At 38.6% G+C, this 27,251-nt stretch overlaps 2 protein-coding genes across 3 annotated transcripts in view; one reads left to right on the forward strand and one right to left on the reverse strand.

Annotated features, from left to right (window-relative positions):
• The window catches only part of aga (aspartylglucosaminidase), a 21,610-nt gene extending 12,755 nt beyond the window's left edge, over positions 1-8,855 (forward strand). For both annotated transcript variants that reach the window (XM_078169503.1, XM_033633777.2), the window contains 5 exons: positions 3,104-3,212; positions 5,295-5,370; positions 5,504-5,611; positions 6,908-7,041; positions 8,638-8,855. In XM_078169503.1, coding sequence (XP_078025629.1) covers positions 3,104-3,212; positions 5,295-5,370; positions 5,504-5,611; positions 6,908-7,041; positions 8,638-8,738 — 528 coding nt within the window. In that variant the 3' untranslated portion in view covers positions 8,739-8,855. The remainder of the gene's footprint in view (positions 1-3,103; positions 3,213-5,294; positions 5,371-5,503; positions 5,612-6,907; positions 7,042-8,637) is intronic.
• On the reverse strand, positions 8,854-27,251 carry neil3 (nei-like DNA glycosylase 3). Its single transcript, XM_033633776.2, has 10 exons — positions 27,045-27,251; positions 26,817-26,926; positions 23,728-23,862; positions 23,121-23,334; positions 21,360-21,434; positions 18,249-18,415; positions 14,757-14,920; positions 11,769-12,183; positions 11,271-11,451; positions 8,854-9,740 (listed from the first exon to the last, which is right to left on the reverse strand). The coding sequence occupies exons 1-10, from the start codon at positions 27,147-27,149 to the stop codon at positions 9,558-9,560; spliced, it is 1,749 nt and encodes a 582-aa protein (XP_033489667.1). The 5' UTR covers positions 27,150-27,251; the 3' UTR covers positions 8,854-9,557.

Raw genomic sequence — 27,251 nt, forward strand, 5'->3', positions numbered from 1 at the left:
GCCCTAATTGACAAGCAGTTTCACTTTCACTGCACCTGGCGTTCTGCTGCTCTGTCTGTGCCCAGAGTACGCTCTTCACTCTGAGAGTGTGGTGCTCTGAATAACAGAAGGGTACATATATGTTCCAACAGCACTCTGAGTGAATGGTCCACCTCCAAAAATAAAAAAAAAATGTTGCGGCGAATGCTTTTTTGAGACGAGTTGCCACAAATAGATGAATGTGTGGAAAACCCTGGTCTTGCTTGACTTACAGCAGGGACTTGACTTGACTTGCTTGATTATCACCACAGTAACCTGGGACTTGCTTGAGACTTGCACATACAGTACAGGCCAAAAGTTTGGACACACCTTCTCATTCAATGCGTTTTCTTTATTTTCATGACTATTTACATTGTAGATTCTCACTGAAGGCATCAAAACTATGAATGAACACATGCATTCTCTCGATGAGCTTCAAGAGGTAGTCACCTGAAATGGTTTCCACTTCACAGGTGTGCCTTATCAGGGTTAATTAGTGGAATTTCTTGCTTTATCAATGGGGTTGGGACCATCAGTTGTGTTGTGCAGAAGTCAGGTTAATACACAGCCGACAGCCCTATTGGACAACTGTTAAAATTCATATTATGGCAAGAACCAATCTGCTAACTAAAGAAAAACGAGTGGCCATCATTACTTTAAGAAATGAAGGTCAGTCAGTCCGGAAAATTGCAAAAACTTTAAATGTGTCCCCAAGTGGAGTCGCAAAAACCATCAAGCGCTACAACGAAACTGGCACACATGAGGACCGACCCAGGAAAGGAAGACCAAGAGTCACCTCTGCTTCTGAGGATAAGTTCATCCGAGTCACCAGCCTCAGAAATCGCAAGTTAACAGCAGCTCAGATCAGAGACCAGATGAATGCCACACAGAGTTCTAGCAGCAGACCCATCTCTAGAACAACTGTTAAGAGGAGACTGCGCCAATCAGGCCTTCATGGTCAAATAGCTGCTAGGAAACCACTGCTAAGGAGAGGCAACAAGCAGAAGAGATTTGTTTGGGCCAAGAAACACAAGCAATGGACATTAGACCAGTGGAAATCTGTGCTTTGGTCTGATGAGTCCAAATTTGAGATCTTTGGTTCCAACCGCCGTGTCTTTGTGAGACGCAGAAAAGGTGAACGGATGGATTCCACATGCCTGGTTCCCACTGTGAAGCATGGAGGAGGAGGTGTGATGGTGTGGGGGTGTTTTGCTGGTGACACTGTTGGGGATTTATTCAAAATTGAAGGCACACTGAACCAGCATGGCTACCACAGCATCCTGCAGCGACATGCCATCCCATCCGGTTTGCGTTTAGTTGGACGATCATTTATTTTTCAACAGGACAATGACCCCAAACACACCTCCAGGCTGTGTAAGGGCTATTTGACCAAGAAGGAGAGTGATGGAGTGCTGCGGCAGATGACCTGCCCTCCACAGTCACCGGACCTGAACCCAATCGAGATGGTTTGGGGTGAGCTGGACCGCAGAGTGAAGGCAAAGGGGCCAACAAGTGCTAAACACCTCTGGGAACTCCTTCAAGACTGTTGGAAAACCATTTCAGGTGACTACCTCTTGAAGCTCATCGAGAGAATGCCAAGAGTGTGCAAAGCAGTAATCAGAGCAAAGGGTGGCTATTTTGAAGAAACTAGAATATAAAACATGTTTTCAGTTATTTCAGCTTTCTTTGTTAAGTACATAACTCCACATGTGTTCATTCATAGTTTTGATGCCTTCAGTGAGAATCTACAATGTAAATAGTCATGAAAATAAAGAAAACGCATTGAATGAGAAGGTGTGTCCAAACTTTTGGCCTGTACTGTATGTGACTTACTCCCACCTCTGCATTCACCAAAATTTGTTATAGACTTGGTGAAGAGGTATAGAAAAGATTTAGCAGGAAATACTGACAAATAGCACAAGGCAAAATCTAACACTCATACTAGGGATGCACAATATTGTATTTTTTGTCGATACCCGATATGTAACAATTCATTTGACCAATAACCAATACCGATATATCCACTTTTTCCCCACCTAATTGTAGTGATCATCAAGTCTCTTCTGTTGCGGAATTAACATCATATTATGCATGCATACTCTTATCAAGATGGCCCATCAGCAGATGGATATATGCGATACAATACTTTCTGATTTTATCAGAGCCAATATTGGTGATACCAATGATATGCCAGTATTACTGGCATACCTAACTAAAACACCATACATTATTTTATTTTTTTCTTTTTTGTTTAAAAGTTCAGGTTGTTGTTGAGGTAACAGGAGAACAACTGAACCTAAATGTTTTATAATTGAAGAGAGTTTTCAAGGGTTTTACTTCCACCATCATGAAATGGAATATTACAGACTTTGCTTTATGAATAATGCACAGGCACTTTCATAAAGCAGACTAGTTGATCCCAACTTTGGTTTATTTATGGCATGATGGCAGCTGGGTAAAAAGGTAATGCTGATACAGATACACGTTCTGTATGAAAAGACCTTTGTTTTAACATTTCAGTTTACCTTTCATGGCCCGCGTTTCGTGACTGCTAACTTAAACTCAAAATCTGACATTTTCTAGCAGTATCCCTCTAACATGTAACATCAAAGGAGCAGCATGAACTTTTCACACCTCCTTGCAGGTCAGGCTGGTACTCTCAGCCCCTCATAAGAGCAGAGAAGACACCTTGAGGTAGAGAGACAGGGAAACCTTTTCTCAAACTACACTACCCTCAGGTACAGTAGGTTGTCGGTCTCAATAAAACATGGGATTTGATTGCTGAAGGACACATTCTGGCTGCAGCAGGAATTTAAACTCGGATGTTTTGTTCCTTTAATGGTTCAGTCACTGGAAATAAGGTACTAGAGCGAGTCCCAACGGAGCAAGACTCCCTACTGTTTATTATTAAGTGCCAAAGCTCTTGGTGACAATAGTGCTAATAGTTTTATTTCATTACATGACAGCAAATCAAAGCAAATGGCTGCAATTTACCACATGTCTGGCCTGTGTGTTATTACAATAATTAAGTCCAAGGATTATGAAAGTATGCAAACAGTGATGTTGTTTTCTTTCCTGTCAAAAGAATGTAATGCCAGATCCTTCCAAGTACTGTGGACCCTACAAGCCCAAGGCTACACTGCTACGGAACAGGAGGGCACAGCGTGCCAGTATACACTCCCATGACACCATAGGTAGGTTTTATCTGTTAACACAGTCAGCTCTCCTCTGGCATTTTATACCGTTTAGTATTTAAGCACTTCATTAAATCTAGACATGGATGAGAGAGTTTAGGAGAATAATGTGGCAAAAAGGAACATAAACGGACCTATTGAAGAAAAGGGGAGCAGGGAATGGTTCAGTTTTGAGGTCTTGATTTTTTATTTCTGTCTAAAAGATCAAATCTAGAGAAATAGTAACGACTAATTATTGCTATTTTTACGTGCCTACACTCAAGTGGATTTCAGGTTTTGCTGATCCAGTGTAAAAGCTTAAACTGCTTTGATTTTATGCAACCAGCTGGACCAGTATTTGTCATTACCACAATCCACACATTCTTGGTGTGGACTGTATAATGACAAATACCGGTTAAGCATAAAATCAGAAAGTAGTCTACATCTGCAACCTGTGCAACAGGGTGATCACGCTTAATCCAACTTTTATTGCATTATCAATAAGCAAAATGACAACGTGATTATTACGTTACGAAACTGGCCAACAGAGCCACCGTTGTCTGACAGGCCATGTGCAATGTACTGCAGAGCCGAGGGTCAACATGAAGGAGATCAAATTTCAGTAGATATGGGACAGGGAAAGATACGCACAGTGCATGATGTGTTTAAGTTCAGAGAACAAATGAGGTAACATGTAAACCTGCGGGAGAAAAAAGTCGTGGCTGCACTCAGGAGCGCTGCTAAGTCAAGTGCAAGACCTCGTGGTTAAATTTGGTACATTGGTCTGGTGTTTGCCTTAAAATCAAACCGGTTTTAAAACATTTGCACAAGCTGTACCCTTACCTGCCCCATTTTTAATGTGGTCTGAGCTGGACTTGTGTACTGATAAAGGCACCTGGAGTCCCGAGGAATTTAGTGTTATGCTCACTAAAAACCGTCAGTAGCATAAGCACTACCTCATGTGATGGCCTCATGTTTAACCCTTTGAAACCTGGAGCGACATCACTTTTCTTTTGCTGCTTTCAGACGCCTTTCGCAAGTATTTAAACCTTTGAACCCTGAGCAAACTGGTGTGATGTCTTTCAAAAACATGGGGAAAAAGGCAATGAGCAACTTGGAAAGAAATGTCCCACAAATTATAAAACAATTATAAGATTTAGAAAATTATTTAAAATTATGTTACAGAATTAATCTAATTTTTTTAGCATTCTTCCAGGTTATTCTCGTTTGTTTGCTTTTTCTAAATTTTGTATTTATTTTTACAAATTTTTCTCTTTTTACTAGTTTCTTTCAAATTTTTGAGGGGCTTCTTCCCATGTTTTTAAAAGACAATTTGCTCAGGTTTTAAAGGGGTTAAATAACTTTGCTGACTTTTATTTGGCTACTAGGATGCACTGGTGGTGGCTGACATTTCAGTCGCAGAAAGGGCTGGACCCCTGAAAACGTCTAGTGAATGGGCCCTCACCAAATCTGCTTTATTTAATTCAGTGCATGTGCATGCTCTCTCTCCTAGTTTAGATCATTTTTTATCAGATCATATGGCGTTCTCTTTTTTTTTTTGTTTTTAACAATGGCTGCGCACAAAAAACTGATTTACTGATTTCAATCAAGTGGTTTTCTTAAGTAATGGTGAATATTTTGTTTCAAATTAAAATGTGTTTAATATAATTATTTTTGGCATCAATGGGCCCCTCTGGCAGCTGCGCCCCAGAAAGCTTTCCCCCCATTTCCCCCCTGAGCAGTAGCTCAGTCCATAGGGACTTGGGGTGGGAACAGGAGGGTTGCCAGTTCAAGTCCCTGTCCGGACCAAATAGAGAGCGTGGACTGGTGACTGGAGAGGTGCCCTTGAGCAAGGCACCGAACCCCCCAACCGCTCGGGGCGCCTGACAAAGGCAGCCCCCTCACTGTGACATCTCTCCACTTTGTGCATGTATAGGTCCTGTTTGTGCATGTGTGTGTCTTTCGGACCTGTGTGTTAATGACAAAAGAGTGAAAAAATTGAATTTCCCCTCAGGGGGATTAATAAAGTATATTAAAAAAAAAATTTAATTAAATTAAAAAATTGAATTCAGTACAGTATCTCTTCCTTTGTTTTGGCACCAGGGATGCTTGCTCTTGATCAAGATGGCCACGTGGCTGCTGGTACATCAACCAATGGACTAAAACACAAAGTTCCAGGGTATGTAGATTTGTGTTATCATCTAAACTCAAAGTCCACTCTCAAAAGAGACATAAGCATTCAGTATTTTAAATATGCTACCTAAAATGAGTGTACATGTAACAGTGGTGTATGTTTAAACCTTGTCTTGCAGTCGTGTTGGGGACTCTCCTATCGCTGGAGCAGGGGCCTATGCTGATAGTTCAGCTGGTGCTGCTGCCGCTACTGGAGATGGAGACGTCATGATGCGCTTTCTGCCAAGGTACCTATTGTTTGAGATGATTTCTCCCTTAATCCAAAATGTAGTCATCCATCAGAATTTTTCCAACTGTGATGCATTTAAAAAGCCATGAGACATGCTGTCTGGATCACAACTCCTATTCAGGGTTATAATAATATGACCGTTTCTTGGCCTTTTCCTTGCCGGAAGGATTGTGTTGTAGAGAATATTGATATCTGTGACACATGTAGTTTTTAAACAGCCAATTTCTGGTGTGAACCTCTTGCTGCAAGTGTAACAATGGTATTATAAAGTGTGGAGGCGTGACTACATTGCCCCAAAACTGTCATTTGTACATTGCAGAGAGGAGGCAAGATTTTTTTAGAGACTAAAGCTGCTGTTTGTTTCCAGGCTGTGAGAATATGCCAGTCTCAGAAGGCTTATTTTTTAAGATTTATTTATCCAGGATGGTTTCAGGAGCACACATACTGTTTTTTTTTTTAAGTTGCACTCAGCTTTACATTCACAGTCACACACAACCACACCTGAGGGCCGTCTATTTCAATCATAGTTTTCTGAGTCACTTCCTGGAACGATTGGGGGTTGTGTTTTTCAAGAAGACCTTGCTACTAGTGGACTGAAATGTGTTTATCATTCAGTGTCCGTGCCCATTTTTTTTTGCCTTTTCAGGGACTTCACTGTCAAAATGTAGCAGTAACACATCATCACCAGCAAAAAGGCTGTTTTTAAAATACATCTGTTGTGTATGTTGGTCCAAATATCCTGAATCTTCCCTTTAACAAGTGTTATGATACATTTTTCTCAAACTAATTAGCTTGCTATCTTGTGCGGAAAATAGCACCTTACATGGTACATCTCCTGTCAGAGGTACTCACTGAGAAATAAGCTTGACACATTTTCCACTTAAAAATCCCCAATGTCAACAGAGGTTGATTTTAGGAAATTGCAATGTGTCACTCATTGTTTTATACATTTGACCTCAGGCTAATGGAGTTAATGGTGCCTGTAGTGTCTGTGTAGAGCAGGTAATTTGCATTGTGGTGATGGTAAATTACTACATTTTCTCCCCATTTACTGATTATACACACTTGTGAACTCCTAAAAAGTAGCGTAACAACTCTTTTGCAAACCACAGTGAGGCTGGAAGTCTTATTTTTATAATCACATATAATCCCTGTTTCTTGACATCAGATTTGTTTGCATTACATTCATCCCATGCCATAATCTCAGTCACATCCCCATCATCATGCTGGTTGGTGGCCCTGAAAGCACTCATTAGTTTTGCCTCATGTGTACTGCGTGTAATCCTGCCAACAGTTACTTGGCCGTGGAGCTGATGAGGGCCGGGGCAGATCCCTCGGCAGCCTGCAAGACGGCCATTTCCAGAATCAAGAGGCATTACTCAGAGTTCTTTGGAGCCATCATCTGTGCTAACACAACAGGCCATTATGGTGAGTGTTAAGGTTCACAAATACAGACTGTTCAGCTACTGCCAAAGGTGTTATGACACACACCTGATACACACACTCACATGTACAGGGGATGAGGACAAGCATGTGTATGCATACTGTAGATATATTAATGAGGGCAGTCTATCTGAAATGCATTTATACATAATTCAGACAGCATGTTAAACTTCCACAATGAAGTTCTGAGAAATGTATTCAAAACATTAACAACACAGTCCAGTGAAAACTGTGCCTGACCATAAAATATCTCCATGAATAATAAAACAGTCGGCTGTAATCTCAACAGGTTCCTGCTTCTTTTTGGTCATCATTAAAATACTACTGCTGGTTACTGAGTTTACACATGCTTATAGAATATGGGCATGTTTGAGGATTTAAAACAGGACTTGTTCTAAAACCTAAAAAGTTAAACCAAAAGTAAACTGAACTTCCAGTATTATTTAACCAGCTATCTTTATAGAAATAGTTAGTCTTTTACAAAACGCTGCTACAGCAATAGACTGTCTTCAGGTATCAGTTTCAATCCAATAAATAAAGAAATTGATATTCTATAATATGTTAACTTAAAAGCAAACACATGACAAATCTGTCAGATTTTTTTATTTTATTTGTTAAATTCATTTTACTTCAATTTTATTTCATTATACTTGCATTATAACTCAGAGCAACCTGCTGAAAATAATAAAAGTGTAAAAGTTATCTGTCAAAATTATGCAGGAGATAAGGTCATTTAAAATGTATGAACATAATGAATAACTACACCTTTGATGACTGGATTGTTTAAACCTTTATTTCCTCAACATCTGGTTATCTAATGATCACTAAAACCTTGAGTTAAATAAACTTATGTTAAGCTCATGCAGGGTAACACATTTTTTTCTTTTTTTAAATCTGAATTTTACCTATTTAATTTTAGAAAGTTCAATCTATTTTTTTGAAATTCTAAAAGTTGGATTTTTGGATCTGAATTTGTGAAGACTGAAAAAAATATATATTCAGCTGTTCATACTGCACATCAATAAATTTTGTATTTTATTTTCAGAGGTGAATTCAGAACAAATAAATTGAAATACATGTTTTTTTTAAGGTAAAATACTTAAATTATATAAATTCAGTGGTGTTTAAATTTAATACATTTAATTTATATGCTTACATGCAACAAAGTTCTCAGAAATTCAAATTTAATATTATTTAATGACTTAAGGAATCACAGACATGCTGAGTAATATCATAAACAAAATATTTAACACTGAAATTAGGCCTGGTAATAAATAAATAAATAAATAAAATGTTTGGCCACTTAGCTTTGACTCAGATGACTGGCACTTTGACAGTAAACATTAGAGCCTGTTTGGCTTTAAAAGGATGAGTCAGACTTAATGTCAGTTTGTGATATTTGCTTTCACAGATGTCTTCAGAGATCTGTGTAATAAAGGGGATGTGATCAGGCTTAATAGCATTGGCACTGCAGATTACATTTTATTACCAGTATTAAACTGGGGTCTTAATAAGGACAAAAAAGTAAAAATGTTATCTTACCTATAGCACTGAATATTGTTCTCTCTCTGATCTCCAAAGGTGCAGCCTGTAACAAAGTCCCTGGCTTCTCCCAGTTCCATTTCATGGTGTCAAACTCAGAGGCAGACATACCGCTCCTGAAATCTGTGGACTGCTTTTAAACTGTGTGCAACTTAGATGAATGAATCAAGTCTCCATGCTGTATTTTTATGCTTGTGATTTTGCTTTTAAATCAGAAATAAAATGTAAACAAAAATAAATGTCACATGAAATTTTAATTATTGTTGTGATGACTTTTTTGCATTCTTTATTAATCATATATATATTTCTCATAACTTGGAAACATACGTGTCTGAAACATGGATATCGAAAGGACACGATACAAATCAAATGCAAATAGAGACTTGATCAGGTGCAGTTTTGTACCATTCTCCATTAAATGCACAGTTCAGTACAAATGTGTATTTCACAAAGTTCAGGATGTAATATGCAGGATTTTTCTACAAACAAAATATAGACTCACACAGATGTAATCCCTCTCAATCATCACTAATGACCCACAAGAAGTGTGTGGCAGTGTACTTATCTGCAGAGACTCTGCCCTCTGCCTGTATTTTCTTCTTATTTTCTTCGTATTTTTTGTGTTTGGGATGTTTATGAACTTGTACCCCCACAGCGCTGAGGTGAAGTCAGGGCTTTATAAAAAGGTAGTGACCAAGTGCCAGACCGTATGTAGCAGGCATCCAAGGAACACAGAGCTGAAAAATGCAAATATAGCGAGGCGAAACGCCAAACAAGTGTGAATATGGGGTTGGATTTTACTGTCACTTTTGCTGGCAAGTATGTTTACACAGAGTAAATAACAATCCTGCATAGTCTACCTTTAATGATTAAGTTGTCTGTTCCCTCTATATCCATTTATGTGTCTGGACGTATAGGCATCAGGGTTTCACTTAGATGTAATGCATTGCTAAGACATATTAACAACCAGGGAGGATGGATACCCCCGGTCCGTTCTCTGCCCACTGGAAAAAGTCACACTGTTTACCCTTTTGAAAGCTGCAAGTGTAGAAATTCCGGCCATTGTTGGGTCCAAGTTTCAGAACCGTCCTCATTAAACAGCGTTTCCCATGGTGACAGAAAGGGAAGTTCAGGTCAGCCCACTGCAACAGAGGAAACAAGGTTTTTATAAACTTTGTTGTGAACTTGTATTTCAGGCATTTGAATTTAATGCAGACATATTACAGTGACTGTGTGTGTACATGCACAAAATATTATGTTTTTTGCCCTTATTCCAAAAAAGAATATACTCCTACTAAGCTTTTAAAATAAGCTGAATATTTCACAAATATTTTTCCACCAGTGGCGGACTTGTTCAACCCTGTGAGTACACGCTCCCTCTTTCATTCAATGACTACCTCCTTGAAAAGGTTGGTATTGTGATATTTGTGCATATCCAAAAACCTGTTGATATCTTAATCATTCATAATGTTTAGAAGCGGAGGGTCACATGGGATAACATCCTGCGGGCAGACTACTTCCAAGTCTGATTTCTTATCCAGGCTGTGTACGACGGCCTACCAACCCCGGCTAATCTCCATGTCTGGGGCAAGAGTGAAACACCATCTTGTGCTCTGTGCTCTAGAGGAGAATCCCTCGAACACATCTTGAGTAGCTGCCCAAAGGCCCTTGCAGAAGGCGGCTACCACTGGCAACATGATCAAGTGCTGAAAGCAGCTGCCGAGATGGTAGCCTCAGCCATAACCACCAGCAAACACCATCGCCCAAAGACGATCATCACCTTTGTTAAGGCTGGAGAGAAAAACATCCCACAACCAAGATCAACAACTGGCCCAAGAACGAAACATCCCAAGCACCAGGAGCTGACTAAGCAGTGCAGGAGGCGGGCTGGAACACCCACTGTGACCCTATCAAGGTGGGATGTCGGGGCTTTGCAGGCCGGTCGCTCTGCAGGGTCCTCGCAAAGCTGGGGATAGTGGGGCTGGCTAAGAGGAGGGCCATGAAGAATATCATCAGTGCCACAGAGAGAGCCACTAGGTTCCTCTAGCTGAGGAGGGAAGCCCCGTGGTCAACTGCTGCTGAGATGCAAGCCGGGGATTGATAACCTCCAGCGGGGTCGCCTGGGTGAGGGTGTCTGATGTTTGAAAAGACCTTAAACGCCCGATGACCTTAGGATACATCACTGATGATGCATCCCAGCACATCCACAGGATGTTTTCTATACACTAAAAAGTAGGTTTGTTTCTCCAAATGACCAGAAATGTGGGCATTTTTTGGGGGGCCTTGCAAACTGTTGGCGAGGTGGTGTGTGTACAGCGTGTCCATGACAGCGCACAGAGCTGACAGTAACAGACAGGGGGCTGTGTGTTGCAAACTGCAGTAAAAACCCTTATTGATACACATATTCTGAATACGCTGTATACATGTCACATGAATGCTTCTAAAGCCAGAATAATTTCGGCGTATGGAAAATGTTTAATTCGGAAAAAAGATATGCTGTTTACATGACCCATATCAAATTCAGATATTGTCATATGTGAAATAATAGTGGAATACTGGTCTGCATGTAAATGTACCCGATGTTTGTGGCTAGGCTTAAACCAATGATGCTTTAAAAGAATATTTTTTTTCCCATGGCAATGCCACAGAGATACGCTGGTTTCCATTTTCACCTCAAAGAAGTTACACTTGGTCTCTCTGGGCAGCGAGCAGGCGTAGAACTGTCGTCCCTTATTCTCCCCCTCCTTGTGGACCACTCTGAGGACGGCTGGGCGACGATGGGATGCACAACAAGGGGCGCTGGGACTGGAAGAAATGGACGAGCTGCGGCTTGTCGCCTCTACTTTGCGCGTGCTGACAGGCGGTGAGGAAAACAGTCTTGTTAGTTTAAAATAAATTGAAAATGAAACACGAGCACACCTGTCACATCAACCCTTATTAGCGAGCAAACCACCCCTCTTCAGCCTTGTGTGGTGATATGTGTTAGTGATAATGGTATTTGCATGGTAACCTACTATTGCTATTCATCAATCTGAACTTTTTTTTTAACAATGTTGCACTGAAAATTCCACCGTCAGATGCTTTTTTATCCCACTTATCTCCCTGAGGTTGCAAAAAACTTCTCTCATTATAAACTTATTCATGAATAGCCAAGCGAGAGATTCACTCACCCTGAGTTGGGGGCTCCATTTTGAGCATTGTTACTGGGAAAGAGACTGTGATCAATTCTCATTTTCTTGGATGGGTGACTGTAGGAGGCCAGTGATTCCCCATTGGACAGCTCGGCACTTTGCCTCTGCCAGCCACCAGAGGCATAATTGGGGCTTGTTGTCCCTTGGCAGACACTGTATTTATATAAACCTCGCTCTGCCGCCAAGGAATTCAAATGACTGCCGGCTGGGGAGAGTGGGGAGTTTACAGGCTTTGGCTTCTTGCTCAAGTCAGAGAAAACAAGGGTGGAAGTCCCAAATGCAGACCTCCAGTTGACTTTGAGCTCCTCTTGTGGCTTCTTGAAGGCAGTACAGGGATATTTAATCAAATCGCTGGTGAAGGGTGATGCCTCAGTGTTAATGTCATCTTTGTGGACTGTGAAGACGGAGCCAGAGTCAGAAACTCATTTCATGTTCAGCAGCTGCAGCTTATTCTGATGCACTGGCTGCTTCTCATAAAAATGCAGGTTGTTGTTGGCTTTAAGTGGTTATCTTGCCATAAAATTTACCAGTAAGCGGCAGACGGCCGCGCTGTCGTCAAATAAAATGTCATACAATCTGTTGTGGTGAAGCCCTTATGCAAAATTCTGTGAAATGAGTCCCCGTATAATAAAGCTGACTATAAGTACGTGTTTTCAGTAATGGCGAACTACAATGCCTGACAGAGTCATTAACACAGAGCTGTGAATAAGCACTACTCTCCCCTCCCTCAAAAACCATTAATGTGCCCTTGAGCAAACCACTTAACCCCCAGCTGTTTTAGAGAAGCAGCTCAGTGGTCAGCAGTAGAAATATGTAACTGTACAAATGCAAATCGGGGCATTACTGAGGAGAGCAAGTGTGCTCAGTCAACTTTCCCTGGAGAAATAAGAGTCCATTAATAATTTCACAGATTTCAAGGGAAGACACTGCCAATGAAAACTGTTTTTTCATGCACTGGTCAGTTTTGATATTTTGGGCTGTTTTGCTTTGGTGAAATGTCTTCTTTAAACTAGTGGAAGGAAAACATCCAAAATAAATACTTTAATTTAGTTCAGATTTCTGTTCTGGAAAATGTGTGTTAACAGTGAATATTTAATTAGATAATGCCTCATTTGCATATTTAAACATCAAATTCCAGTTATATTAAAATATTGTTTTAATATAACTACTCAACTGGGGAAGTTTTATGGTCAAATCTGTTAATTTTTTTTGACCCAGTTCACCTCTGGTGTCTTGTTTTTTTGTTTAAAAACTGTAATGGAAATTCACAGTACATATCTTTAAAGGCCATGTTCTCAAAATGAATTTTTTGTCACACTCCGAACCAGAGATCTCAACTTCAGTGGCACTTACATACACCAAACTTTCCAGATTCCTTCCTGTCAATATTCTGAGGGGTTTTACAAAGGGCTTTTCCTACATCATTTATAGCCTGATTTATAGAACATTTTACCCCTAAAAACATGGTGGTGGGCGGTTTCCTCGGACAAGAATCTTGAACCTGGCTTTATCCGATGTCCAGATTTCTGTTCTGGTAATGTGTGCAAGTCAGGACATCTTAAATAAGATAATGCATCATTTGCACATATAACTTACTTAAAAAAGAGCCCTTACTATAAATAATAAATAAAACTTAATGGCAATATCTATTGGTTAAAAGTTTAAGCCTATTCACCTGCAGTGTCTTCCCTTAAAAGGAATAGTTTATCTAAATATGCAGATATTGTAATAACTCACCCAAAATCATTTCACTTTAAAACTGGTGAACTTTGCACATATATATGGAACATTTAGATTCAGACGACTCAAATTCATTTCAATTTTGACAACACCTTTAAACTCATGTGGTTGCAAGTACAGCCCCTGTAAAAAGTTTTCACCTTCCCTTGGAAGTTTTCATGTTTTAATGTTTTAAAAAAGTATTTTCCAAACTTTTTTAAAACATGTAACATCTTTGAAATATGTTTTTCAGCAGAATTTCCCTGACCTGTGCTAAACATTTCTGGTAGAAACACACAGTGAGCGAACATGGACATGATTGTGTTTGTTGCAGCAGTTGACAGTTTAACCACTGCAATTAAAATAGGAATAAAAAACACAAAATGTGGTTTATCAAACTTACGTTTACTCTTTTTTATTGAACTTATTATAGTATGATTATTTTGGGAATTATGCATGACTGAAAAAATCTCCTGTACCAACCGGCACTATTCCTTCCATGTCAAAGTGGAAATAAGATGTCTACACAGTTATCTAAATTAATTTCAAATATAGTATATGCAATGCTTTTTTTAATAAGCACTGTACTTGCAGCCACATGCCTGAAAATGGTTTCTGTCCTGTCTGAAGTGTAATTAATTTCTGCTGAGAACATTATCTGAACCTGCAGGAGTCGAAGCCAAAATGTAAGGCTGACATATGATAGTCTGCAGTTTGCCCATGCTTGGAAAGCTCTGCATAATCAAAAGAGCCATGGGCCAACTGCAGTCCTGAGTAAGTCTCATTCAGTTTTACAATCAGCTATAATTTCAAAAAACGTGATCTGAAACTGGGCAGTATGATCCCATAAAGATAAAAACTGTGAAATACAACAAATAAACCATTCAGCTGTGGTTTGTTGCAACAAAGAGACAGCAAGGACATTTCTTTTCAAACACCAGTTCACTGCTGCCATAATGCATCTCAAGATAGTCGGAGAAAAATGGCCAACTGACAGACACGCTCATTACTTGCGCAGCAATATACTGTACACGCACACAACTGCTGCTTGACTGCGTTTTCACTTCAACAGCTTGGTGTCTGGTGCCTTGCTCAGAAGTACTTAAGTGTCAGTGGCAAACAGTATCACTCAGGGATCATTCAGCTAAACAGCAAAACTACAGCTACTATTATTTTATCTCTTGCTAACAAGGACCTTCTGTCACCCCATTAAACTGAGTGACTGTAAAAACGGAACATTTCACTCACCCTCTGGTCTTGGAGTGAGGCAGGCATCACAGGCTTTTGCTGCTGGCGGGTTGATGAGCGTGCAAAGTTGACAGGCCCAGTCCTCTTCCTCCCTCTTAGCCACGTTATCATTGGTTCTCTCGTTGTAGGCCCAGCCAATCAAACTGTTTCTGACCGGGAGCTTACTGGATAAAGAAACACAAGAGTGACAGCGGCGATCCTAATAAACCTTTGTTGCTAAAACAGGTTCACTAATGAGTCAAACGTGCGCTGAAGCAGAAATAATGTTACTGTGTAAAAATAGAACTCAGGTTTCTATAGTGTCAAACACACACAGGCAGACGCGCACACACACACACACACTTCGAGGACATTAAGAAAACTTGACACACACTTGTATCTTGTACCCATCAAAGTAGACAAAATCTTTTGAATATTTCTACATTTTCAAATATTTTGTCCACCGCATTAACATTTCTATAAATGATAGTAGACTATATATTATTAAATAAAATAATATACTAAATGTAACTGAACATTATAACCTGCATGAAGAAATGATTTCTGGAGGGCTTTTGTATTACTCTACATTAGCTTTAACTAGGTGTGCCTAATAAACTTGCAACAGAGTGTATTTCCATTTTGGGAAACTGGCTCCTGCTGCACAAAACTGTACAGCTCACAGTATATTGTACATATTTATTGTGTTGTATTATTCTTAAGTATCTTTTTCATATTTAATTGTACTATTTATTTTCTATATTTATGTTCTCAGCTGTTGCAGTACTTTGACTTTATTTTTATTTCCTCTTAATATTTTTACTGTATGTTTAATGTATGCAGCAAAGTCCAAAGCAAATTCCTTGTAAGTGAAAACCTACTTTATAATATATCTGATTCTAATTTGTGACATAAATTATTCTTTCATTTTATTACATTCTAGTTTTCCGGACTTATTTACAATGTGTGCATATGTGAACATACATTTCCTCAAATAGAGTGAAAATCGCTCATAAAGATCATGGTTAAGTTGATCCAGGGTGTCTACAGATATAACCACGTTAAATTTAAGACCCTTGAAGACCTTTTTAATATCACCTTACATGAAATTTAAGACCAAACCTGTGTTTGTTCAAGATGAACATAAGGACAAATGACAATTTGGTGAGTTTAAGTTTAATGTCTTTAATGTAAAAAGAAAACAAAATCTCATCGCTGTCATGAATGCTATTTATTATTGCAATTCTTCAGTCTGTCCAATGATTGTAAACAGTCATTGGATCTGTCAGTCAGGCTGGAGAAATTTTCACGGTATTGTGACCGAAAATATTTAAGACCCATCATATCTGAATTTAAGACAATTTAAGACTTTTTAAGGAACTGTAGACACCCTATAATCTACCACTTCTATGGATCAAAAATCGGAGACAGAATAATTCCGATACAAATCCTGTTTAAATAATTTGCCTATAGTCATCATGTTGTCCACTTAACTGACTTTACAAGGTCTTTTCATACATGGCAACATATGAAAAAATAATTAAAACTACAGTAATTCGATTTTTCGTGACTTTATACTATATTTTGCCTCATGGTAACCAGTCTGCTTCCAGCTGGCCACCCGAGACTGCTGCTGCATGCACATTGAAATAAGAGTTGCTCTGGAAATGATACGATACTGCCTAATATGGTGGATTGGGTATCAGCGAGTACGTGAGTCTATGCACCGATCCAATGCCAGGTAACTGATTAATAAACTTTTAAGTAGTTTCACACCTGGATAAAATGTCAGCTTTCCCTGAAATCAGTTCTTCTCGCTGTCTTAAAACTGTAGTCTACACAAAAAGCTGCACTGTGTAGCCACTGGCATTTATTTAAGAGCGGCACTATTTCGGTAAATAGCGTAACGTTATCCATTAGCAAATGTCAATTCAGGTAATAAAAGAAAATTCTATGGCATTAGTCATCTGTATGTATTTGTTCATGTTTAACAAATGTTTTAACCAGAGCCATGCTGTATAATGATAACAATAATTTCACATCTGTGGATTAGTGGGATCAACTGATATGCAAGTTTAGGTATCGGAATCAGTATAGGGAAGCAAAAAAGCAAAGCAAAAAAGTATCAGAACATCTCTGCTTGAAATCAAGATGGGAAAAAGACTCTCTCAATGAAAAACATAGTCTCCTTGATGCTGATGACGAACTGCCAAAAAAGAGCCAACGAGATGCAGCAGCAAAGTCTTGCATTCCTCTGGCTACCTTGTGTAGTCTGCTCTAACAAAGAGCAGTCGTGGTTGCTTGTAATGGAAACAGAAAACAAATGAGCGCAGGGAAAGCACCTGTGGTTTAAGCTATCCTCATCAAGTGGATTGATAATGTGCGGTCACATAATGAAGCAGCTCTATTTAGAAACAGTCAATAAAATTCAGTAAATAGCGAAGATGTCCATTTCATTACTTTATATTCATGTAATAAACATACAAATGCCAATTAGATGGTGCTCTGCATGAGAAATACAGAAGAGAAAAAAATGGTGATAATCCACTTACAGTGATGAATTTGACCCAAACAGATGTGCTCACTGTAAGCTGTTCTCACTGTACCTATACTGCAGGTAATTAGTCCTGAGGAGCTGCAGGTGCAAAATGAGCAATATAGAATATAATCAGCTATTTTTGTAACCTGATGATAGAGAATACAGGCAAAGAGGCAGCTTTAACTAGACAAACATTTGCAGTTCAAGCAGAGGGTGAAGATATGCGACAAGACGTGTTTCATTTAATTGCTTCAAGCATACATGTTAGTGCTCGGACACGAAGCTCGACTATGTTTGACAAGAAGGCAAATCTGCAATGCCAACAGTCACGGTGGAGGGAAAGTAGCAGCGGCTTTCAGGAAACTTTCCTCACAGATTGCTTTATCAGCTGTGTAATGCGTTGTAAGGGCTTTAGGCTCTAACCCCTCTCAAAGCTTTGCTCAAATACAACCCAGGAGGTGTTGAGCCTGTGCCCTGTCTGGCAAACACAGCCTTATATGCGCATTAATTTCCCCCCGTAACACTTCCCACTCCCTGCCAAGCCCATCTGCCTGCAAAGATGGCCTCTCTAAATTTGAACGTATTATCCTAAAAATGCTTTAGAACTTTCTGCAAAGAGTAGGTTTGGAAAAATGACACCTAGCTTTACCATGCTGCTTTTTTGGAATTAAATTGAAATCATTAGTATGTGTTAAAGAGAATCTAAAGCCCAAAAAAAGGTTTCATCTTCTACTGGAACACTTTATTGGAGATAATTAAGCATCATCTAGTTAATTCCTAAAAAGTAAACACTCTAAATGTAAGCCAAGCAGTAATTACTGCATATATTGCTGGAAAAGGGCACGGTCTTTTACTTACTGTGAGTACTGGAAACATTATTCATATCAGATATTTCTGAGCAACCCACAGCCTGTACAAGAATACAAGACAATACCTTTTCAGTCAAAGTTCCAAAGGTCTGTGAGGATTTCTACCTGATGTCGACCCCGCTGGGATCTCCGTTCTGACAGCTCTCGCAGAAGTAAGTCATCCTGCCGTTGTCTCCAAGACGACAGACTGTGATGACATGAGAGCACTGGCCACACTGGGGACGCTTGTAGACTTTGTAATGTTTGTAGAGCGCAGAGCCAGATTTGCGACACTGATAGAGATGAGGAGGGCAGACATGAGTGAATAAAGAGAACAAGGATAAAGAGAACAAGAAAAAAACATTCACATTTCTTTACTTGTCTATTATGCATAGACAGGAATATTTGTTTTATCTACTCTCTGGGCAGCCAGGCTTTGACTTTCTCTCTCCATTAATCCATCACTGCAAGTCAGTCTAAATGAGGTGACAGCTAAATAAATGTGTATCCATTTTAATAAGCACATACACATCTACGATTTACACCACAACAATTTTTAATACAGGGCTGGAAATACTACATGTATACACACTGTAGTGAATGTAAAATTTGAGCTATGCACGAGGGCTGCCCCTGAATAGTCGACCAAATGTTAGTCGACCAGAGAGGTCATTAGTCAGCAAGATTTTACTGGTCGCTTAGAAATAAAAAAACACAGAAAAAAAACAAACAAACAAAAAAAAAAACACTGCTGTCAAACTAGCCATGGCCGCCGCACCACAGTGAAGTTAGTTTAAAGTTGAATATTCAAGTGGACAGACATTTACTCTGGACCAAGGGTCGCCTCTTTCTCAGTTTCACTCCACGTTGGCAGTCGGACAGTTAGCTCACCTCCCAGCCTTCTGCTAAACTGCTGGGGGCTGATTGAAGGATCATCAACGTATTGCCGTTTAAGTAACACAAAACCGATGTTTTATTCAACACCTTCACACTAACATTAGTGAAAATTATGATTAAAATGATAATAAATTGGTCTCAGGTAGCACACTTATTTTCATTATTAATGTACAGTTCACTTATTTTACATAAATATTCTATCAGAAAGTAATAGCAGTTTTTTAATAAACTCCATGTAGGGTGTCCCGGTGAGTCAAATTTAATATCAAAATGTAGAACTGCACAGGATGCAGCTCTTCACACAGGACTTTAGTGCTTCTTTTACTTTATATTAATGTTTTTATGGAAAATACAGTAATAATATTTTTGTTAAACTATATCTTGCCTAACGGTAACCAGTATGCTTCCAGATGGCCACCTGAGACTGGTGCTGAGTACACATTGAAATAAGAGTGGTTCTGATACCAATATCAGAAATGTCTCTGATGATGAGCCAATACCAGATAATTTATTAATGATCTTTGAAGTAGTTTCACACCAGGGACTCAAATTTAATATCAAAATGTAGAACTCACAGGACGCAGCTCATATAGGACTTTAGTGCTTCTTTTAATTTATATTAATATTTTATAAATAAAATAAAAATAAATTCCATGTAAGGTGACCTAGTAACTGAAAATTGGTATCAAAATGTATCACAGGACACAGGAGGACACACGAGGACACACCTCTTCATATGGAATATAGTGCTGTTCATATTTCAAAATTAAATAAAACTAGACTGTATTTTGTTTAGTAACTTCCAGTGCGAGACGTCGTTTCATTCATGCTCACAAACTGAACTGAAAGCTGTTGTTATAATGCAAGTTTGGTAACTGAAGTGTAGAATTAAATATTTACTCAGTAATATTTATTTGTATATAAATTATTTAATATGAATAAATATTCATATAAAATAGAAGGAAAGAAGTCACCAAAGAAGTTTATAAATTGACAGGGAAATTCACCCATTTTTAAAATTCATACATCTTATTTTTATGGTCTAAGACAGGGGTCGGCAAACTTTACGATCAGAACAAAAACAAATAAAATAATAAAACATAAAAAAATCTGTCTGGCGCTGCAAAACATATTTGAGCCTTATAATGTAAGTAACATAACCTATTAAGTCTTAATTAGCCTATTACCATTACCAATAGGTCTAAATGAGCATCCATTGATATGTTTTACTACAAGGTGGCCACTCTGCAGTGGCCTATTTCTAATAATTTAGTACTTTAACTTTGCAGCATTAGCAGTGAAAGCAAACAAATCTGTCCACACACTATTGTATTCTCTATTTTCCTCCAAGACTTTTCGTTTTTTTTTTGGATTTGGAATCAATAGCTAGTTTAACTAGGAAAACTTAAGACAAGCCACTGCTGTTTAGGTCTAGCAAAATTCATAGGAATACGTGTCAGGCCTCAGAATTTGAAACTTAAAACGTTAAACTAACCCTAACCCTAACTTTAATAATTAATTTCCATACTCTTTTTTTGTTTTTTGTTAAAGCCACAGGGAGCAACTAACGAGGAGCTAAGGAGATGCATGCAGCTCCGGAGCCTCAGGTTGCCTACCCCTGGTCTTGGACAGTCCAAAAATATTAGTAAAAATGAACAACTTTCTCCCAAATCCAAAAACTAGAGTGCTAAAACTCAAATTTGTGATGTCATAGTGTATAAAGTCTGGAGTGTCTCCACAGACAATGAATTGGGAAAGATGTTCTAATGACACTGAGAGCACACAGGAGAATGTTCTGAGTATATGGGAACATTTTCTGTTTCAGAACTGAGAACACTACAGTGGAATAAAGCTCATTTGGATATAAAAATAAAAACAAACATTCTGTGGGTCCATAAAATCAGGCTGCCATTCACTATATGGAGCAGCTCCAGATGTTATACAATATGACATCACAAGTTTGAGATTTACTCCTCTGGCTTGTGGCTCTGAGAGAGAGCAGCTCATGTTCACAAATATTGATTAAACTTTCCTAGCCCGTGGAAATAACATATTGGAATTCTTAATTTAAGTGGCGCTCCCCTTTAAGTTTGCTGAGAGGCTGCTCAAAATGTTCCTGTATCCAAAATTGAAGTAGTTTCACAGTATGTCTCTGTAATTTTGATTAGATCTGTCTGCAGCCATGGCAGATGTGCGGATAAAGAAGGACAAGCACACCAGATGGAGCAGTAAGAATCTTTTTTTGGTACTTGTACATGTTATTCTAAAAGTTATGTAATGTACGTAAAGAAGTATTTCAAGCCCTGATATGTTTGTGCTATTGATGTTCAAACGTCTAACCTTGTAAAACAGAAGAGTGAAATCCCGCGTCATCTTCACCAAGTGATGGATCTGCTCGTCAGTCAGCTGTTGAACCTAAGAATGAAGTAGCACAGTTGTTTACAGTTCACAGCACGAGAGCAAATAAACCTTTGTTTAGCTCTTCATTTCAAAACAGAGACGTCGGGCGCTTCACAGTCAGCAAATCAATAATACAAGCAGTGTTCAAACAGTAAAACACCAGACATGAATGAAAAACTGGATTTAAAATGATGCAGCAGAAAAAAATTACATAGAAAATATTTCCAAGACCTGATTTTCGCTCACATAGAGTAAAAAAGAAAAGATCTGAAGCACACAAACACACACCACTTGTAGCTCTTTCAGGATACCTCGGGGCTCGGTAATGGAGGGGAAGCTCATAAAGATTCAGTGGTCCCAGAAGAAGATGGGGCCAAAAGTCGTAGATTAATGTTTTGGTCCAGTGTGCTATATTCTTAAACCCTGTCTTATACTTTCTAAGAGAAGCAGAGCAAAGCCCCTGGTAATAGTTGAGTAATAGAAGTATTCATGCTGCAAAGTGTCTCTCACTGGCAATGGATAGGTCACTCTTAAAAAAAGGAACGCTTTCCTTCTATAGTTTGCTTAATAAAAAATATTCCCTGAGAGCAATGTGAAGTGTTGGATCTCTCACATTTCACGTGACAGACACCGCACATTCTTACTGTGAATGTGCTCAAACTGCTCAAACTACCACTTCAAAAAAATGCACTGCTCTTTAGTTTTAATTCAGATAAATAACAGTAGTTTACAACAATTACAGATAATGACCCTGATTCCAAAAAAGTTGTGATGCAATGATCTGCAAATTCTTTTCGACCTTTATTTAATCGAACAATGTTCAGACGGATAAATTAGGGCTGGGCGATAACAATTATGTACAATATCTTTATATTTTCAAGCTTTTGCTAATATCTTAAATTTGTTTTTCATGTGATAGAAGTAAAGGTTGTTTCATTAATGTGTGTCATTGAATTTGCGCTCATTCAAAGGACGTGTAATGAAGGACTGAATGACTTTAAAACTCTTCTTTTATTTTATTTTTTTTTTTTTAGGTTGCCTAGGAGACCAAATGTGCACCGTTAATACCAATGCCTGATCTAAATATCATGTGAATATCTGCACTGAAAATATGCTTCATGAGAAAACATTTTTGAATACTTTGTTCCCCAAGTGTATGTTGAAAAGGATCATCAAATCACTGCATTCAGGTTATATTCACATTTTACAATGTTCGGGGAGTCAAGGTACATATACATATTTTTGTAGTATCTTTCATATTTTATTATAAATTTATAATATACATATATATTCTATATTTATGCGTCTTGATATTTGCAATACTTGCTTTTATTTTCATTTAGTCTTCATGTATGTTAAAACTTTCCTGGCAATAAACTGGATCCTGATTCTGATGGGATTTCCATATCAGGAGTATAAAGTATTTAATGTTAAATTTATGGTACAAATCAGAGGAAAACCCTCATTGAGTCTCAATAAAGATCATATGCATTTTTAGAAATAAATGAAAACATTCCCAACTCAGTGAGAGGCATTTCTGTGTCGCATTGCGCTTGTTTGTCTCTTCCCTGTTTCACCCTCCTCATTGCAATGCATCACTCAGTAATACAAGGGCTTAAACTTTTTCGGTGAGAGTTCTCTTGCATTTTTATTCCCTTTTTTTGTTCCTCTGCTGAACACCATCTATCATCTTTTCCATACCTTCACGGCTGGGTGGAGGCCCGAGTCAAACAGGGCTTCGTTTTTAATGATGTTGCCGACTCCTGGCATGACAGCCTGGTCTAGGAGAACGTCACAGAGCATCCTGCTGCTTTGGCTCCTGACTGCCTCCTCTGAGCGGGAGAAGCTGAACTTGGGGGAGCACACATCCAGACTCTCCATAGCCCTCACCCTTTGCTCACAGTCCTCTGTCAACCTGCAAGCACAGTTTCACAGCGCTGGAGGAATTGAGAAAATACATCGCTGGTGTTTGTGAAAGGGTGCCACGAGGTCACCTGGTGCGTTTGAGGTTAGACATTTCAAAATTGTTTCTTTCATATATTCTGTTTGGGTTTGTTTGTTATGAGACAGGACAGCGCAGGTTAAATTTTCAGACAGTATAAATAAATGTCTGTCTGGCTACTGAACAGCACACCAGGACCTTACAATCAATGAACAGGACAAATGTCGAGGCTGTGTTTTTCATGCAACAATGGCCACTGTCTTCAGACACAGCCTAATGTAGGACATACTCACTGAATGAGACTCATACCCCAAGGTGAACTTCTGTCACCTCAATCTATCTAGGCTATGGCGGTGTCCCCGTTACCTTATTTCCACGGTGCTGTCAAAGAAGCACACAATGTCGTTAGTCAGGTGTATTTCCAGCACTGGTGCGGAGCCAGTTCTCTCCTTCCTCTCAGCAGGGTTTATACGCATCGATCCATTCATACCAAAGTGGACTCTAAAGGATGTGAGCATGAAAGAAAGAAGGAAAGGAAAGAAAAATTCCACTTAAAGATAGCATGTCTCAATTTATAAGACCTGACAACAAAAGGACAGAAAGGAGCCTGGTGGTTGGAGATTCGGTTGTGTGATAGGAATGTCACAGGCTCCAATCTAGCAGGAGCTTGTGTGTGTGTGTCTATCAACAGCCGTGCAAACTGCTAAAGTGCTCTCACACAAGGCAGTAACACTTCAACCTGTTTGTTCACACCAACACAGCTGTAAATCCCATAGAGGGGACTGACTGACTTTCGTAGTTTAAATGACTATAACCCTGTAACTTGTTGAAATTACGGTCATGTGTTGTGTAATATATATAAATATACAAAATACAAATGCGTCATCTATTTAATTATATGTTACTGTTTATACAGTTGAAGTTATCCCTTTAATATCTCTATAAATCTTTCAAATGTCTTTGTTTTTACATTAAAAGCTTCCACTGAAGTTTTCATATGAAGCTTTGAATTTCTGTCATCATATTTTATGTCTTCATCACCCTAAAAAACATATATGTTCAAATCAAATCCTTAATTTAAATACAGTGATTCATCAGATTAATTGGGCTGAAAAAATACATGAATAAATTGAATTTATGGTGCTGTTACATTGCTGCTAGACCACCCCATTAATACAAGTGGGTGCCTCCCTTCGTGTGCAGTAAGTTTTTTGACCACTGTAAAAATGTTGTTTTTAAAGGCTAAACACCAACAAATATAGACTGAAGCAGGATGTTTTGATCGATTAAAACGGTGGGATTTTGGAAATGTACAAACCTGTCTTTTGTCAATACATTTGGAGTGTCGGACTGTACAGCCCCTCTGGAGTTACTGGAAATATCTGGATTACATGAGTCAGAAACAATCCTACGCAACCACCACTGGAAATTTATCTGCTACTGTTCACAAATGTTCAGAAATAACGGGTTTAAACAGGACGGATACAGACACACAAAAGAAAAAAAAAAGCTGCACTGTTCAAATGTTGATTTAGAATTTAAATGTCAACGTTATGAATAGGGCTGCAACAGTTTGAGATTTTCACAGTAATAATTGCCTCAGAAAATAATAATTAAGAACTTTTTTAATAAACTAACAAGGTGCTTTAGAAAGTTGAATCACAATTAAAACATGTCAGGACTGCAGTGAGGCAAATAAAATCAGACAGTTACAATAATGCAAAAGTAACACCAACATATGCTCGGGCTGGGTGGCTGTCTTAAAAATTTCTGAGGCTTTTTCACTGGCATTCTCTCCTTTACAAAGCTATTCTTGGCCTACCTCCAGAATGTTTATGTGTGTACATGAAGCAAAAAACTGAAAATGGCTCTGCTCTCTGTCCTCAGAACATGTTTTATTGCCTATACCTCAGGTACGTACAGAGTTTGGTCAGCAAGCATTTATGTATGCAACTCCTTGTATGTGGAATCTCCTGCAGAAGGACATAGAGATGCATTCATCGGTTCCTCTTAACTGTTTCAAAGCCCTGTTGTACGCTATCATTTATATGGCAATGTCAGAGTGTATCTTAGCATGTGCAGTTGCCCCGTTTTCCAATTCTTATGGGTCACTTATAGCCAAAATTAACTAGGGCTGGTCAATATGAAGATATTATATTGCCACTGAGATATTAGATGATATATCATCGTAGATTTTGGATATCGTTGTATCGTGATGTGGCATGAGTGTTGTTTTTCCACACATGTTAAAGACTGCAATACAGTAAAGTCATGTAAATTAATGAACTAAGCTCTATTTGTTTTAATACTTGCCTTAACCCACTTAGCTGTTACATCCACATTATTGATGATTACGGATCAAAAATCTCATTGCGTTATTTTCTTCTGGCCAAAAAACAACAACAACAAAACAGTAGTTATCCCTACACTTTGTTGCATCAGAGAGGGTATTTAGTCAGAAATATTATGTTGAATTATGTCTCCCAGTCCTATCATTAATGAAATGCTTTTGAGGAGATATACTGTTTATTGCGGTATGGCCAAAAAGAAATCTTGATATCATTTTCAGCACATATCACCCAGCCCTAACATTAACATACTTTTTGGCTTTTCTTTGTAGTATTCTCATTAGGTCTTTTATATTTCTTGTTTTGAAGCTCAAGCTGTATATATAGACACTTAAAAATTCATATCAAATGTTTTCTGGTTAAATAAGATAAAATAAATAATGTCAAATGCAGAATTTACGCAACAAAATCACAGCTATCAAAGTCTGTGACTCTTTATAGTTAAAATATGATGTAGGCACCATGTTTAGTAACAGTAATCACAATATAATAATGTGACTAAGTATGATTAGTAGCAATATATTTATATATTCCTAATCAGGTCACATAATCTGATGGGTAATGGATTTTTTTTTGGTGAAATATTGTGACAGAACAAAGAAAGGGTGGCACCTGTACATGTATAGAAGGGAAATGGGACAAAAGCAATTGATAGACACAGACAATAACATAAAGCAGTTATGATGATGTATGTGGTTATTTGATTAAGTCCAGGGCTACAGATTAGATTGTCTCAAGTAGGGTATGTAGCGGTGTGTTTATGTGGTTACTAATTTGTTTGTGGGGTAATGAGAAGGTTATGGGATGTGTGGCAGAGAGGAAGAGAAAAGGGAGTTGTGTTGATGTTGAAGTGACAGGAAATGTATCTTGTGTGACGGCAATATATTTTAAATAGTAATACATTAATAAAGCACTAAAATTAAGTGATATGATAATGATGTAATAGTCATCAATCAATACATTTCAATATAATAAGCACTGTTGTGGTAAACTGAAACTATACAGTGATGAGGAGCGAGCAGCTGGTGCAAGGGAGAGGCAAAATACGAGCTAACAGATACATGTAACGTCAGCGTCAGCACTGAGTAACGTTACAGTTAACGTTACCTCAACGCTTTCGGACCGAAGTACATGAAGAGCTCCTTTCCCAGAGTGTCAACCCCGGTGTAGAGACAACCATTAAACCTTTGGAAGACACTTCCCTCTGGGTTATTTTTCTGTAAAGAGACATATTAAGCAGGTTAGCATGCAGCTAAACGCAGCTGGTTAACGCTAGCTTAGTAACTGTTAGCTAACAACAAACCCCTGCGTAATATGTGACATAACGTAACTTACGGTGGATTTTGTCAAACTGCCTCTCAGCTCCTTCGCTTTCTGTCCTGTTTTGACTTTAGACCGGATCTTCTCTCCGTTTAATGTGCACCCCGGACCTTCAACCATCTTTGAGGTCAGATTTTATATAACATTAAACCTAAAACTGTCCTGCTGCGGCTGAATAATAAAAGTTTGTTGTTGTCGTCGTCTTGATTCCCCGCCACGGCA

Source organism: Epinephelus lanceolatus, chromosome 7 (assembly GCF_041903045.1).
Source record: "Epinephelus lanceolatus isolate andai-2023 chromosome 7, ASM4190304v1, whole genome shotgun sequence".
NCBI lineage: Eukaryota > Metazoa > Chordata > Actinopteri > Perciformes > Serranidae > Epinephelus > Epinephelus lanceolatus.

Coding starts and splice junctions, on each gene's coding strand:
- neil3 (XM_033633776.2), bottom strand. CDS start 27,149: ATGGTTGAAGGTCCGGGGTGCACATTAAACGGAGAGAAGATCCGGTCT. Junction 18,416..21,359: donor TCACTCTTCTGTTTTACAAG/GTTAGACGTTTG, acceptor CATCTCTATCAG/TGTCGCAAATCTGGCTCTGC. Junction 14,921..18,248: donor CCCAGCGGGGTCGACATCAG/GTAGAAATCCTC, acceptor TTCTTTATCCAG/TAAGCTCCCGGTCAGAAACA.